The 17098-nt window shown below is 52.6% G+C and overlaps 1 protein-coding gene across 2 annotated transcripts in view; it reads right to left on the reverse strand.

Annotated features, from left to right (window-relative positions):
- The window catches only part of ERGIC1 (endoplasmic reticulum-golgi intermediate compartment 1), a 120671-nt gene that overhangs the window by 25081 nt on the left and 78492 nt on the right, over positions 1-17098 (reverse strand). For both annotated transcript variants that reach the window (XM_039460685.2, XM_074390744.1), the window contains exons 5-7: positions 15328-15452; positions 5770-5874; positions 3009-3069 (exon numbers count right to left, since the gene is read on the reverse strand). In XM_039460685.2, the coding sequence (XP_039316619.2) occupies positions 3009-3069; positions 5770-5874; positions 15328-15452 (291 nt within the window). The remainder of the gene's footprint in view (positions 1-3008; positions 3070-5769; positions 5875-15327; positions 15453-17098) is intronic.

Here is a 17098-nt window from a genome sequence, read left to right on the forward strand (position 1 = left end):
TGAAGAACAAGCATGATTGTTGCATAGGCACCTACGTGGTAATGTGATTTGCTGCCTTCCTCCCCATCACCTATATCTGGCATTTCTCCCCATGCTCTCTCTCCCCAACTCCCCACCCCCACTGTCCCTCCTCTATTTCCCCCCAACAGACCCCAGTGTGTGATGCTCCCCTCCCTGTGTCCACGTGTTCTCATTGTTCAACACCCGCCTATGAGTGAGAACATGCGGGTGTTTGATTTTCTGTTCTTGTGTCAGTTTGCTGAGAATGATGGTTTCCAGGTTCATCCATGTCCCTACAAAGGACACGAACTCATCATTTTTGATGGCTGCATAGTATTCCATGGTGTGTATGTGCCACATTTTCCCTGTCCAGTCTATCATCAATGGGCATTTGGGTTGGTTCCAGGTCTTTGCTATTGTAAACTGTGCTGCAATGAACATTCGTGTGCATGTGACCTTATAGTAGAACGATTTCTAATCGTTTGGGTATACACCCAGTAATGGGATTGCTAGGTCAAATGGAATTTCTATTTCTAGGTCCTTGAGGAATCGCCACACTGTTTCCACAATGGCTGAACTAAACTCAACTCTGTCCACACATCTCATTAATCCTCATGGCAAGGCTGAAGGTGGAGAGGATTGTTTCCTCTTTACAGATGCAGAAACTGAGGTTTAGCAGATTTAAATGACTTTCTCAAGACCACATGGCTGGGAAAGAGTGGAGCGTGGAGCGGGACGCTGAAGGCCGAGTCCTCATGACCACACTGCGCCACCGCCTGGCAGGAGCTCCTCCACGGTGGCCTCCAGGCCTCTTATCATCAGTTATACACCCACTATACCCTGGGCACAGGGCTGGGTCCTGGGGACAGAGCAGTGGGCGAGGCAGAGTGCTATGTTCTAGTTGGTACGACAGTCAAGGGCAGCGGAGGTCTGAGAGAACAAGGTGATTTCAGAGAGTGGTCTATGCTAGGAAGAAAAAACAAGTTTGTCCTGAGGAGTCAGGGTTATTTTAGATATGGTGATCAGGGAGGGCTTCTTGGAGGTGGTAGCATTTGAACTGAGACCTTAATGCCAAGAAGCAACTCCCACAGCAAGACCTGGGCACAGAGGGACCTACAAAGGCAAAGGCCCAGTGACTGAGCTTGGGAGCTGAGAAAATAAAAGCCAGGCCTTCCCTGGCTGTCCATTGCCTGATCTCTTTCATGCCTTTTTCTCTCCAATTAAGCCAGCCTGAGATGGCTTTTGTCACTAGCCCCAGAGAAGCCAAGGTTTTCTGTGCACACCCTCTCTCTGCTCACACACTCTGGGCCTGTTTAGTTTGATCCTCTTTCCTGTCCGGCAGCTGAGGGGTTCATCGTAGTTGCAAACATTTGTGGATAACCACTGTGAGACGACACACTGCTATGACACAGAACAATGACCACGCCACCACACCACGAATCATCTACCTCTATTACAACCAGAAAGTTGCATTCAAACAAGGACATGCTGCTGTATACTTATCCATTGCTGGAGGCAGCATGAATGAGAACCAGAAACAGCTGGAAAGCCATCGGGTAACATAGCGCCAACACTGTACATATCAGAGGCATTACTGCCACAGTGAAATGCAGGAAACAGCGGACGCTTTTAGTGAGAAGACAATGCCTTCGAAAAGCACAGCAGAGGCCGGGTGCGGTGGCTCATGCCTGTAATCTCAGCATTTTGGGAAGCCGTGGTCTGCAGATCACAAGGTCAGGAGTTCAAGACCAGCCTGGCCAATATGGTGAAACCCCGTCTCTACTAAAAATGCAAGAAATTAGCTGGGTGTGGTGGTGAGCACCTATAATCTCAGCTACTGGGAGGCTGAGGCGAATGGCTTGAACCAGGAGAATGGCTTGAACCCAGGGAGGCGGAGGTTGCAGTAAGCTGAGATGGTGCTACTGCACTCTAGCCTGGGCGACGGAGCAAGACTTTGTCTCAAAATAAATAAATAAATAAATAAATAAATAAATAAATAAAACAGAAAAGCAAAGCATAGCAGAGCTGAGGATGGACAACTGTGCTTCCATTACGACTGGAAAGTGAGAACATCGTGGCTATGTAATAATACCAAGTACAAAACGCAGATGGTAAATTGCGATCCACATCTGGGAAAAAAAGAAAAGTGACTTCTGCTTATGGACAAGGATTCACAGGGACACACAAAAAACGAGGTTTGCTTTATCAGGGGGCAGGTCATAGAGGGATGTTTTCTTTGGCCTGGATCCCTGACAGTGGGAGAGCAGACTCATTTCAGGAAATCGTAAGAAAAGATGTGAGTTAAAAGGTGAGCTCAGGTGAGGAAGTAAGAAAAATCCAGTACCCTGGGCAGCAGCGGGTCTGCTTGAGCAAACAGGCCTCCTGGGCCCACTCTGTGCACGTGTCCGAGGCCACGTGAGCTCACGTGTGTTGGTGTGCAGGCGCAGGTGTGCGTGTGGAGATGTGCTGTGCTCTTTGATCTGGGCCAAGGTGCCAGGGAGCTGAGGAGGGCAAGGACTCTATGAGGAGCTACTGTCGATGGGAGGAGGCTGAGCAGGAGAGTGAGGTGTGGGGGAGGCGGCCGTGCGGTCAGACCGGACTGGGTCATCCACAGACCCGTTCTCACGGTGCGACCTGCAGCCAGAACAGATTCTGGTTCTGCCACAGCTCCCTGTGGGATCTTAGGTAATTAGTTCAACTAAGGATGATGATGTGGCTGTGATGACAGCAACAGTAATGGTAATAGCTGGTATCCACCGTGTGCGTGCATCTGCTGTGCCGAGGGATGGCATGTACCCTCCCCGGGACAAGCCTTCTTCCTCCTCCGTCAGATGGGGCTGGGTCCACCTTCCCACTGGGTAGCTGTGGGAATGGAGCGTGAGCAGCCTCCCTGGCTCGGAGTGGGTGCTGGACAGGGACCTTCATCTCCCTGCCCTCCCCTATCCCTATCCCTGCCTGCTGTACTGGGCATCTTGGAGCAGAAGGTTGTTCCCAGCCAGGATACATACGGTTGGAGGTGAGTCTGTCTGCTCCCCCGAGAGCGTTGAAAGCTCCATGGACGTTCTGGACCTGTGGAGAAATGCATTGAGGGGAAGGTCCCCAGGACACCGCCACCTCCAGGCCTGGCCCTGGCTGCAGAGGATGGCCAGGTGCCACCTAGTCTAGGAACCTTGTCAGTGTGTAAAAGGGGGCTTCAGCAGGGTTCGTGGGGAGCAAGAGGCAGCAGGGGCTTGGCACACAGTAGGTACAAGCTTGTTTCTCATCTCTAGCACCTACTGTGTGCTGCTACAACCTGGCTACACTTCTTATCACTTCATTTCATGCCCCTAATGATGTATCATGGGGCCCATTTTATAGAAGAGTAAACCAAGGCTTAGAAAGACACCCAAACTCGCCCTGCTGATAAGTGCTAAGCTAAACTCTGAAATCAGGTCTGTCTGACTCCAAGCTAGGCTCTTTCCATGACGTCACAGAAAATTCAAGTGAATGTGGATTCTGGGTCCCAGAAGGTTTCTTCTGAGATCCCAGGATCCTCTGACAGGCCCGTAGAGGAGTCCAGGCAGGGGTGCCCCAGAGCTGCGGCCCCCGCATCACGTCTGCTGCGGAGAACATACAGCAGGTGTGAAAAGACCCCTCCTCCAAGCAGCGGGGTGGGCTGCTGTAGCATGGGAACTGAAAACCATGACCTACCTTTTCTCTGAGAACAATGGGAAACCAGGTTGGCCTCAAGGAACATCTAAAGAAGGATAAGGCATACCTGGTAAATGGAGCATGCTACCATGGGCATGGTTAACAGAGGTTATTGAGCTAGACACCCCGGAGGACTTCCTGGAGGAAGTGACATTGACACCAAGATCTGGCGGAAAGTGGGAAGTTAAACTGGCAAGCAGCATGTATAGGGCTTTGAGTCTGGAGACAGGTCCACAAGGTCCCCAGGAGGAAGGAGAGTGAGGTGTTTGAATGGAAGGAAGGAGGAGACATCAGAGAGGTAGGTGGGGACATGCTGCTATGAAGATGGTCAGTCCAGAAGCAGCGGGCCGCAGTGGGGTGGCCTCATCCCTGATCCTGGTCTCAGGTGGCTGAGGTTTACGGAGCACTTAACAGAACCACACATTTTCAACAAGCAATTCCTCAGCAACTGGAAGGAACTGCAGTTCCTCAACAAGGAAAAGGAAGTTTGTCCATTTGCTGTCTTGAGACTGACCGTGTCAAGGCTTCGTTTCTAACCCATAAGAATGGTGGCTATGGAGACAAGAAGGCTAGAATGTTCTCTTCAGTTGTTATGTGTCATGCTTTTGTCTCACATTATTTGTACCATTATTATTATTGTTATTATTTTTGAGAGGAGTGTCACTCTGTCACCCAGGCTGGAGTGCAGTGGCGCGATCTCGGCTCAGTGCAACCTCTGCCTCCTGGGATCAAGTGATTCTCCTCCCTTAGCCTCCCAAGTAGCTGGGATTACAGGCGCCTGCCACCACGCCAATTTTTGTGTTTTTAGTAGAGAAGGGTTTCATCATGTTGGCCAGGCTGGTCTCAAACTTCTGACCTCAAGTGATCCACCCGCCTCGGCCTCCCAAAGTGCTAGGATTACAAGCGTGAGCCACCACGCCCGACCTGTACCATTGTTTGATCAACATCTGTCTCTGGAATGGAAGCTCCATGTGGGCAGGGACCATGCTTGTTCTCACCAAGTGCCAGGTATGCAAGGCCTGGCACATAGTAGGTACTTCAAAAGTATTTGTTGAATGGATGGATAAGCCCTAAGCTAAGTTTTGTACATTAAAAAAAAAAAATCAGGCCGGGCGCGGTGGCTCAAGCCTGTAATCCCAGCACTTTGGGAGGCCGAGGCGGGTGGATCACGAGGTCGAGAGATCGAGACCATCCCGGTCAACATGGTGAAACCCCGTCTCTACTAAAAATATAAAAAATTAGCTGGGCATGGTGGCGCGTGCCTGTAATCCCAGCTACTCAGGAGGCTGAGGCAGGAGAATGGCCTGAGCCCAGGAGGCGGAGGTTGCGGTGAGCCGAGATCGCGCCATTGCACTCCAGCCTGGGTAACAAGAGCGAAACTCCGTCTCAAAAAAAAAAAAAAAAAAAAAAAAAATCAGATTTCCACCCCACTAATGACTGAACTTAGGACTACAGTTTCTGTGTCCTGTTTTGCCCCTGCACCCAGCAATGCGAGACCACTGCTCCTCCCTCCTTAGCTCCTCCTCCGCTCCTCTCCCCTCCACTCTGCCTGAGTCTGGGCCCTTCTCTCTCCTCCCTGCCTATAGTCTTGCCTCCTGGGTCCCTCTTCCTCGCTGCAGATGGGTGCTCGGAGTCACCAACCAGAGCCTCCGTCTCCAGCTTCCTCAACCTAACGTGGTCTCTTGCCCTCTACCCACCCCACCTCCCAGCTCCCACTTCAGGCAAGTGCTTCTGGGCCCTCTCAGCTGGCAAGCGAGCCCTCGTGCCCTGGGCTTCTGGATCTTGGTACAGAGTAACATGCTGTGTCACGTGCGCTTACTGATCCATTTTTCTGAAAGTAAACTTGAAAGTCTTTCATATGAAAACCACCAGTTGGGTGCTCTAGAAGAGGGGTGATGTCTGAGATGCCCCCTGCCCAGGACCCCGTTCCCGGTGAAACCCTTCCTGCCCTTCCGGGCTTGGCTTAGATGTCACTTTAAGGGAAATTCCTCCTTGTGCCCAGAAAGGACAGAGGGCATCGGGTGATACAGCCCCTGTACGCCCACCCTGGCCATGCCACCTTGAATGTCCCCTGCTCACCTGTAGCGTGTCCCCAAAGGAGAGCTTGTGGATGACGTGTGTCATGTCCGGGTTCTGTGGCTGGGCTGTGGCACTGTGTGTGGACACGTGGAAGTTGCCAGGGACCTGGAGGAGAAATGTGAGTTTCAGGAGTTTGGTTGACCTCTCCAGGGGGTGGAGCATGGAGGCTTCACCCTGTGTGATCCAGGCAGGCAGCGGACACTGGAATCAGACAGATATGGGTTTGGATCCTGGCTTGTATTATTTTCAACTGTGCGAAGACATCATGCCATCTCTCTGGGCCCCAGGATCCTCACCTGCAGAGTGGGGGCATTACTGCAGCTTCTGACGGGGGCTGCCAAGACTATCTGGTGAGAGGGTGCCTGTGAAGTGCCCACCTTGGCGATAGGCACAAAGCCAGGACTCAGGGCAGCTGCTCCCCCTCCAGCTCTGTGGGTTCCGGCCAGCTGGTCCCACAGTAGGCTGGGGGTGACCTTTGAGTCTGCAGACTAATGGGGCTTCCTTGAACCCCAAATCCCCATCATTTCCTACTGAAGTTTGCCCCAGTGCCCTAGACAGGGGATCCCCGACAGACAGACCGTGGCAGCCGCGTCTCTTCCCTGGGTCTCGAGCCACTGCAGAGCCAAGCCAGCAAGAGGTGCTGGATGAGTACTGACGGAACGAAGGATGCTGGTGACAATCACGCAGCAAGAGCCGCCTCAGCTTCCCCCTGTTTCAGCAGGAAGTCCCTCCTCCTGGATGCTCAGACTAGAACCCTTGGTATAATCCCGGAACCCGCCTTTCTCACGCCTCACGTCCATCCATCAGCTGAAACCCTGTCAGCTCCACTTTGAAAACACCCCCAGCGCCTGACCTCCTTCCTGCTGCCCGGGTCCGAGGTCTTCTCTTCATGGACAAGCACGGCGGGCTCCTCCCTGGGCTCCCAGCTTCCACGTTCCCCACAGCCCAGGCCTTTCCCCAACAGTGACTGGAAAGATCTTTTTAAACCCTCCTTCAGATGTCGTCTCTTCTCTGGTCAGAACCCTCCGTGGCTTCTATTCTCTCGGAGTCAAAGTCCACGTCCTTGTGGTGGCCCACATCTGGCCACTGGCCAAGTATTGTGTCCCCACCTCTTGGCCTCGTGCCACTGTGTCCTCTGCTTCCTCCTGTCTGGCCCCCCTGCTGTGCCGGGAACAGCATCTAGTGTGGCCCCCACCTCTGGCCTTTGTGCCTGCACCCCTTCCTGGGACCCTCTTCCACATGGCCCTCCCTCAGCCTCTCAGGGTCCAAGAGAGAGGCCTTCCATGTCCGCCTGTGCAAAAGAGCACCCCGGCCCCCATTCCCCATCCCCTTACCTGCCACGGCCTCTGGCATCACCTGCCATTTCATACCCATCTTGTTCTCCTCCGCTTCCTCCCACTAGCATGTCCACACCTTGCTGCGCTCCCCAGACTCCAATGCACATCAGGTGCCCAACAGAAACTTACTGAATGAATGAATGACTCAACAAATGACACTGAATCCTTTGGCTTTGTCATCTGGTTAAGTCCCATTTTACAGAAAGAAAACGGAGGCTCAGAGCAGTGAAGAAACTTGCTAAGGTCACATCTCGAGAGCTGCAGGCTGAGCTCACATCTGTTGGACACACTGCTCCCTCCCCTGATGCCTGGATGCCATCTACCTCCACCGCCTAGACTGACGGCCCACGTGGTGCCAGACCCCCGGGAGGTGCTGGGACTGGGGAGATGAGCAGACAAGAATCTGGCCTCGGTCAAGCCCCTGTGACACAGTTTGGAACAGGTAATGAGACTCTGTGGGATCCGCCCTGGCCCACAGGAATTTGCAGACCATGGGGCTTACAGGCAGGGCCCCCGACTCAATTGAGGGTACAGGCTACGTTCAGGCAGGGCCTCCCAGGGGAAAGGACATCCTTACGCTAAAGCTCTGGAGACGGGTCTGCATTACTCAGGAAGAGAGGGAAAGGCATTCGGCAGAGGGAACAGCATGAACAGGTGCAGAGGCCAGAAACTGCCTAGAATGCGCGCATAGCTAAGGCTATTCCTGAACTCCACATGAGATGGGGTCAGGGTGCTGGCAGCAGCAGGAAACAAAGAGGCTCAAGGGAGGAGCTGGGGCTGTTTATCAAAGGCCCCCAAATGCCACGCCGAAAAACTTAGTGGTTACCTTATTCCAGCCCAATGAAGAAGATTGTGCGGCTGTGTCTGAGAAGGGAATATGGCTTATTGTGCAGCAGTCCAAAATCTGATTTTGTAAGCATGTCCGTTTCAAACACGTGCCTTCAGGACTTCCTGCAGGAATATTCCTACTTCAGCAGGGCCTGGGCTTGTGACCGACAGGGGAGGCCTCAAACTGACAGCCCATGGCCCCGGCCTTGGCAAGCTCACAGTGGAGCCCACTGCAGGCTACAGTGGAGAAGGGACACTTGCTGGGTCAGGGGTGGAGCAGAAATAACAGCTTGGCAAGATCTCCCTCGAGGGACAGCATCGCCTGCTTCAGGGGCCCAATAACCCACGGTAGAGCGGCCGCTCTGAGCTCTACACATGGCCTCAAGTCTAGCCCCACTCCCTAGCTGGGGGGCCTTAGGTGAGGTCAGTAACCACTCCATGCCTCAGTTTCCCCATCAGCAAAATGGGTGGAAAGCCAGAAGGTTATTGGGAGGATTCATTGAGGTGATGCATGCAAAGCAGCCCGCAGCTGGCCTTGGGCTGCGTTTGTAGGGTGAACACATTTGTCATTGAAGCCAATCAAGAGGGGCCCTGCCAGAAGAGGGGACACAAGCAAGCAGGGCACGAGGAAAAGCCACTGTGGCTTTTAACATTTATGCTTCATTTTCACCAATATAAATAAAGCCTGGGCTGGGCGCGGTGGCGCAAACCTGTAATCCAGCACGTTGGGAGGCTGAGGCTGGCGGACCACCAGGTCAAGAGATGAGACCATCCTGGCTAACATGGTGAAACCCCATCTGTACTAAAAATACAAAAAATTAGCCGGGCATCGTGGCATGCGCCTGTAGTCCCAGCTACTCAGGAGACTGAGGCAGCAGAATCGCTTGAACCTGGGAGGTGGGGGTTTCAGTGAGCTGAGATCACGCCACTGCACTTCAGCCTGGGCGACAGAGCGAGACTCCATCTCAAAAAATATATAAATTAAAAAAAAAAAAAATAAAGCCTGGGTACATTTTCATGATAAAACAGTTATGAGACAGTCAGACTAAAGACCCTGTTGCTGCCAGGCGCGGTGGCTCAAGCCTGTAATCCCAGCGCTTTGGGAGGCCGAGGCGGGTGGATCACGAGGTCAAGAGATCGAGACCATCCTGGTCAACATGGTGAAACCCCGTCTCTACTAAAAATACAAAAAATTAGCGGGGTGTGGTGGCGCGTGCCTGTAATCCCAGCTACTCAGGAGGCTGAGGCAGGAGAATTGCCTGAACCCAGGAGGCGGAGGTTGCGGTGAGCCAAGATCGCGCCATTGCACTCCAGCCTGGATAATGAGAGTAAAACTCCATCTCAAAAAAAAAAAAAAAAAAAAAAAAAAAAAAAAGACCCTGTTGCTGACCGCCCCGGGGAGTAAGAAACCCGCAGCCATGAGGGCCTCCTGTGGATCGGGCCATCACGGGGTTCAGAAGTGGGACTGGGGCCTGGGCTTCATGCTGCTGGAGCAAAGTGAGTCTAGGAGGCTGGCCCCTCAGCACCTGCCACCCCTGCCAGGCCCGGCGGGGCTGTGACTCAGGAACTCACTCCCGCTCCCCACCAAATCCATCACAGGTGGCTGACTCATGCCAGCACATGCTGGGCTGAAGAAAGAAACAGGAACGCTTTTAGAGCCTGTGACTTAGGAACCTACGTCAGTGTCTCTGATGGATTTTAAAAACATATAGCTGGAGCCAGGCCCCATGCCCCTCACCCCATCCTGTTCTCCTCCTGCGGGGCTGGCTGATGAAATGAGGTCGCTGTGGGGTCTCAGGTGGCACTGCTGCTGCTGTTGCCCAAAACACAGGAACTCTGACATCTGGCTGCCGGCCAACTTCCTGAGGGTCAGATAAGGAGGCTATGGGACAAGCTAAGCCTGATGCTGGGGGAGATGTGAGGGGGCCGGCTGCTGAGCTTGCCATCACAGTACATGGACACCAGTGGCTTCTCTGAGCACCTCCTGGTGGGCGGCTCCTCAAAGGCACAGATCTTTAATAAGGGAGAGTGGCTGGGCTGGGTGTGGGGGACGGTCTCTACTCCCTGCAAGAGTTTGGGGTAGAGGGTGCCCTAGGCTGTGACCTGGGCACAGGGGCACAGCTGGTCACGGTATGTGTAACCAACATGTTGGGAGAAGCAGCCACAGGCAGTGGGCTCAGGGAGCAGGGTCCTGGTGCTCGGCTGCCTGTGTTAAAATCCTGGCTGCATGAACTTGACCAGGTCACTTAATCTCCAGTACCTCAGTTTCCTCCGGGCTGCAATGAAGACTAAAGGAGTTAATATGTGGAAACGGCTGGGTAAGAACTCAGTAAGTAGCCACAGCACGGGTCTGAGAAAGGCTGGTGTGAGCCTTTCAGAGACTCCCTGGCACTCCCCTGCTCAGAGAAGGCCCATTTCTTGGACGTCTTCCATGTACGTTTCACAGGCGCACCTTAGGGTGGGTGCCAGCTGATGAGCTCATGGAAACTTTGCACTGATGGGAGATAAGGCAGGCCAGGATGCTTGTCCAGTCTCTACTGAATAATTTGTTCATATTTCACAGCGTGTGAGGTATTATTATCCCCATTTTACAGATGAGGAAACTGAGGCTCAGAGATGCTAAACTGCCCAGAGTCATTCAAGCAGTAACCGTGGTACCTGGGACCCTTGACCATAGGACTGTGTGACCCCAAAGGGCAAGTCCACCCAGAGCTGGCTGGGGGCTCCAGCACAGCCCCTTCTAAGGGGAGCAGACGGCAGCCTTGGGCGGGGCTGTCTCGTGGGTTGTCACTCCAGGTGCTGGGATGATTTGAATTAGCACGATCCCTTCTTGATCACCACTTGGGGCATATGTATTTTTTCAGCCCAGGTGGTTGCATCTCCCTGGGGGTGGGGGGCCCACAATGAGGAGGGGTGTGTGTGTGCATCTGTTCATCTGTACATTTTCATCTTCAGCCTTCAGACAGGGCTTCCTTTGTAACCTCAGAGGTCTCCTTCTTCATTCTCCGCCCCAGCACCCCATCATTCTCTTCACAGCTGCTTTATTTCCTGTTTACCTGAGCACTGGCTGTCACCCCAATACAGACCACAGGCAACCAAGGGCGAAAGCATGGCTGTTTCTCTCCGCGCTGCAGCCCGGCGCCAAGCATACAGCCAGGTATAAGGTCAATGCTCAACAGCTAGGAAGCCTGGGCGGAGTGGTCAGAGGGAGGGCAGAGTCAGAGAGGAGGCATAGGCAGGAGCCACCGTGTGCTGAGGGGTGCGGTGGGGAGTGGATGTGGGCAGGCAGGGAAAGGGAGGGGTGACGTCCCCGAGGGACCCGTCTCAGCTGAGGCCTGTGGGTGAGCAGTGTTTCCCCAGGAGGATGAGTGGGGACAGAGGAAGGGTATGGAGGCCCAGCAGAGCCAGGGCCCCCCCCCCACCAATCCCACCTGCCTACTGGCACTGCGCACCTCTCCAAGGCCGTAAACCCCCAGCGTGGGCTGCATTTGGCTCCCCCTGCTTCCTAAGGACCTGGCCTCTGCAGCGGCCCCTTCTCTCCCCATCACCAGTGTTTTCTGGAGTGCTTTCTGCAGCACTCAGATCGCCGTCCATTCCGGCCTGCCTGCCTGAGCCTGGCAGCGCCAGCCCTGCTCTTTGATATCTACCCATATGTTCTTTTCCAGACTGCAGTCTCCGCCCAGCCTTTGCTTCCTCCTTCCTGTCTGACTGCCCCTTCTTGGACGTTTTGTTACCCCTTCTTGGAAGTGATCAGGGGGCGCCAGAACTCAGTCCTCAAACTGCACTTCTCTCCAGACCTTAGGTTCTTAAGGCTTTTGGTGCCACGGATGACCCTTTGCCAGTTTAATGTTGCCTATGTTTTAAATGCTTAACACGTTCTTAATGGGTAAAATGCATAGGATTACAAAGGAAAGAGATCACATTTAAATAGTAATTAAAATAATGAAAAACCACATTTGAATATGCTGCTTTACTGATGCATTAAATAACAAGACCTAGTGGGGCGTCTAATACATATTGTAATTTTTATTTATTTATTTTTTGAGACAGAGTTTCACTTTGTCACCCAGGCTGGAGTGCAGTGCTGCAATCTCAGGTCACTGAAGCCTCTACCTCCCTGGGCTCAGAAGACGCTCCTACCTTGGCATCCTGAGTAGCTGGGACTGTAAGCATGGGCTTGGCTAATTTTTGTATTTTTTTGTAGAGATGGGGTTTTGTCATGTTGCCCAGGCTGGTCTTGAGCTCTTGACCTCAAATGATCCACCCGCCTTGGCCTCCCAAAGTGCTGGGATTACAGGCCATGAGCCACTGTGCCTGGCCAATCGCTGTAATTTTAAAACAGTGATGCATATGAACAGTCTCTGGAAATTATCTGCAACAACTGTAAAATGCTATAAATATCAGCAATTTCTTTCTTTTTTTGAGATGGAGTCTCCCTCTGTCGCCCAGGCTGGAGTGCCCTGGTACAATCTCTGCTCACTGCAACCTCCGCCTCCTGGGTTCAAGTGATTCTCCCTCTCAGTCTCCTGAGGGGCTGGGATTATAGGCATGAGCCACTGTACCTGGCCTAATTTTTGTATTTTTAGTAGAGATGGGGTTTCACCATGTTGGTCAGGCTGGTCTCAAACTCCTGACCTCATGATCCACCCACCTTGGCCTCCCTAAGTGCTGAGATCACAGGCATGAGCCACCACACCCGGCCAAATATCACCAATTTCTATTGGTGATGAGGTCACAGGCACTGCTAATACTACTGTGGTTTGTAGCCTACGTTCATTGCCGATGGAAATGCTAAACATTAGTTCGGGTTTAGTAAAAATAAAGATGTAAATTTCCCCCCATCCAACTTCAAAGATCTCTTGTATTCCATCCGCTCTCCTTGGGAGTGTCTGTGGACCTCAGGTTTAGAACAAGCATCTGTGGCCTCTCCCTAGGTAATTTTGCTGAAACCAATGCTCCTCAAACTTTAGTGGCATCAGAATCTCTGGAGGGGGGCGCTTGTTCTAACACAGATTCAGTAGGTCTGAGGGGGGCCTGAGAATCTGCATTCCTAACACTCTCCCAGGTGATGCTGATGCTGCTGGCCTGGGGGCTTGAGGAGCCCCCACTCTGAGGAACTGACCTAGACCCGTGACTTCCAACACCATCTATTTACTGACGACTCCCACAGACGTTGATCTGTGGTCCAGAACCCTCTCCTGAACTCTCCACACCTCGAACTACCAATTTCACCTCTCCCTGTAGACACCTAATGGGAACCCCAAAAGAAATCAGAGTGGAATGACCAGTGCCCAGCCCTACCTACTTCCCATCGAATCCGGGCTTTTCTAAGCTTCCATATCTAGAAACGAGACCACCTGGTTATCAACACAAAGATGTCAAAGGTTTCTCTGATTCCACACTCACCCTCACTCCCACAACCGATTCTTCATTAAGTCTTACTGACTCTACCTCCCTAATCCCACCACATCTCCCCAGCTTCACTGCCATAACCACCGCCCGCGACCCCCTCCAGCCCAGCCCCATGCAGCGGCCAGAGCCATCCTTCTAAGAACGTGCTGTCCAGCAGAACCTTCCTCAGTAATGGAAGTCCTTTCTACCTGTACTGCCTAGCACGGTGGCCCCTAGCCAGCATGTGGCTTTGAGCACTTGAAATGTGGTTGATGAGACTGAGTGACTGAATTGTACATTTTATTTAATTTGAATTAATTTAAATAACCTTGTGTGGCTGGTGGTAACCTATTGGATAGTACAGTTCTAAATCATAAATCTGACTACATTGCTTCCCTGTTAAAAACCCTCAAATGGCTTTTCATTACAACCACCATAACATCCAAATTACGGGGCGTGGCAAAGGTGCCGTGTGGCAGCTCACGGGCAGAGAGAGCCCCCAGTGAACTGTGACCCTCGGCATCCCTGCCCTTGGGTAGTCCCCTCCTCCTGAGGGCCTGAGCTGGAACGAGACTCACTTTAACCCATAACATACAGCAGATTTCTACCAGCAACGGCTGAAGCCTTAAGAAGGCCTTGTGGCTTCTGCTTTAGCACTTAAGGGAGCCCTGAGCTGTCACGTAAGAAGTCCACCCTGCTTGAAAGATGACCAGGCCTGGCCTTCCAGCCGCCCACCAAGGACTGTGGGAAGAGACAGCACACACCCTCTCTAAAGGGGAACACTGCCCACTGGTACCGGGTCATTGTCAGAGTAGGAACATAGACCCAATGCGGTGAGAACCTCTGACTTTTAAAAGCCAGAAATCTGGACTCCTGATCTTTTCATACTGGTTCTGATGCAGTTAAATGCTAAACCGGACAAACATAATTTATCTTTGGGCTGGATATGGCCAGAGAGTTTGCAACCCCAGCTCAGGTGGCAGGAACTGGAGGAAGGGCGTTCTGAGTAGGGGCTGCAGGAGGGACAGGGAGAAGCCAGAGTGGCCAGTGGCTCAGTCTGGCCGGGGCTGGGAAGGGGAGTTGTGGGACATGAGGTTAGCTGTGTGACCTCGGGCAAGATGCTTAACCTCTCTGGGCCCCAGCATCCTATGCTGTCAAATGGTGCTGCCTCACAGGGTTGTCGAGAGGCTCCACTGTGACAGTAGCGTGTTTCGAGGAGGGCCGGCACGTGCTGAGCAAAACCCTGCCAGCTGCCACTGGGTGCCTCGGCTCTCCCAAGGGCACTGTGCTCACCCCCGTGACTTAGGATCTGAAGCTCCTGGTTCTGGGGACAAAACAACAGTGAAACTTGAGTGGTCATTCAGAGCTGACAAGGTACTTTCCAGCCCGCCTCGCCTCGCTCCCCTTGGCTTTATTCCTCATCAACCATCCCTGATGCTTTCTGGTTTGTAGACTGTCTCCCTCTACCAGAACGTAAGACCCACCAGCCCAGGAATGCTGCCCCAGAGCCTCTCAACGATGCTGGAACACAGAAGATGCTCATTCTAAATTTTTTTTTGAATGAATGAAACTGCATTAGCTCATTTAATCCTCACACAAACTTTGTGAAGTGGGTGGTGTCGTGATATTATTATCACCATCACATCCTCAGCCTAAGATGGGTTAAGTGACTTGGAGGGCCAAGAGGGGGTAAAGCTGGAATTTGAACGCAGCGCTGGAGGCCACAAATCCTAAGGTCTTCTCATCACTATCTCCCTCACTGGGGAGAAGAGTAGCTCCTTTCTGAACTGGCCATCAGGGGCTTAAAACCCCTGGGAGCTGGGACCCCCCCATCCAGATTCTCAGCAGGAATGGCCAGGCAGCTGAACACGGACCCTTGCTTGCTGGGGGCTGTGTCAGGGTCAGGTCGAGTGAGGGCATACTTCCACAACCAGTTTCCAGGGAGTGGGGAGACAGCAGGAACGGGGAGCAGGTAGAAAGGGCTGAGGCAGGGTCTCCATACCTTGTTGATGCTGAACTGCCCCTCGAAGCGGCAGCCTACCCCGTTGTTGAGCGGGATCTTCATGGAGTTGTCAATGTGGCCCACTTCGTGCCTGCCCATCTCATCCTGAATGTCAAGCCCGACCACTGTGGGAGCCAAAGGGAGACAACAGTCAGAAACCCAGAGATGTGGGAGGATGGGGGCCGGCCCCTCCTCTGCGGGAGCCTTCATGCATCCATTCCAGAGGCAGGCTGGGCTGGGGACCTCCAGGAGCTCATGGTCTGGGGTCCAAAGACGACAGGGGACAGGGTGATGACTCTGCTAAATGTGAGGCCGAGGGGAGGTAGTATACACTAGGGGTCCTGGGGCCACCCTAGGGTCTGCCATACTGGTCCTCTGAATCTGGGTTCTGCCTCAGTTACTTAACCTCTGGACGTCTCAGTCTCTTTCTCTATAAAATAGGGGTGACCATAGTTGAAACTTCCTTGGAAGATTATGAGGATTAAATAGTTCATAGGTGTGGAAAATGCTTAGGGTCTGATGGACGCTAGGTGGAAAGTGCTTAATAAATGTTAGCTCTCGTATCTCAGATAGTCTTTGTTATTTATTTATTTCTAGATTTGTTCTGTCACCCAGGCTGGAGTGCAGTAGCACGATCTCAGCTCACTGCAACCCCTGCCTCTCGGGTTCAAGCAATTCTCCAGCTTTAGCTTCCCAAGTAGCTGGGATTACAGGTGCCTGCCACCATGCCTGGCTAATTTTTGTATTTTTAGTAGAGACAGGGTTTCATCATATTGGCCAGACTGGTCTTGAACTTCTGACCTCAGGTGATCCACCTGCCTTGGCCTCCCAAAGTGCTGGGATTACAGGAGTGGGACACTGTTCCCCGCCTTCAGATGGTCTTTGGGTTCATGGGGTGAATAGCCTCAGGCCCCTATCCATTCATCCATCTGTCCGTCATTCATTCATTCACTCATACATTCCTTTACCCATCATCTACGTACCAGGCCCTATGATAAGCACCAGGGATGCACAGAGGGAAGAGACAGGCTCTGAACTCTGTCACATCACTGTGACTCAGATGGCTTCCCCATCTGTAAAATGGGCAGGCCAATGCCAACTGTATCCCCAGAGATGGCCCAAGTAGCCAGTGGGGAAAGGATCCCTGTGAACTATGGAAATGCAGGAATTTCCCTGGCAGAAGTGCTAGAAAGGAGGTCCTATAAAGAGAAAGAACAGCTGGAAGCAATTTTAAAGAGGGCCAACCTTAAAAGGGAAAAATGGGAACCAACTGTGTGTTCCTCAGTGAGAATGGAGAAGTAAGCGAGGACCCATCCATAGGAGGGAACGTGCTGCAGCCATTCAAAATGACCCTCACGAGTCCACAGGACATGGGAAATGACAGTGCTATAATGCGAAGTTTAGAGAAAGCACAGGCAGGTCCCCTTTTCACTCAGCTGTTCCAGTGCTGACAGCCCTCTTTCCCAGCGCCGTGCAGCAGGTACAAAGAACCGGCTAAATGCAGGTGCAGGGAGGAGGCTCAGGGCAGATCAGCGGCTGAGTCACAAGCACTGGGACCTTGAGCAGGTTACTCAACCTCTGTGCCTCAGTCTTCCCTTCCGTCACAGGCTTATTGTGAGGGTTAAAGAAAAGTAAAACAGGAGCGGGCGCAGTGGCTCACGCCTGTCATCCCAGCACTATGGGAGGCCAAGGCGGGCGGATCACTTGAGGCCAGCAGTTTGATAACATGGCGAAACCCCGTCTCTACTAAAAATACAAAATATTATCTGGG

This window comes from Saimiri boliviensis, chromosome 20 (genome assembly GCF_048565385.1).
Source record: "Saimiri boliviensis isolate mSaiBol1 chromosome 20, mSaiBol1.pri, whole genome shotgun sequence".
NCBI lineage: Eukaryota > Metazoa > Chordata > Mammalia > Primates > Cebidae > Saimiri > Saimiri boliviensis.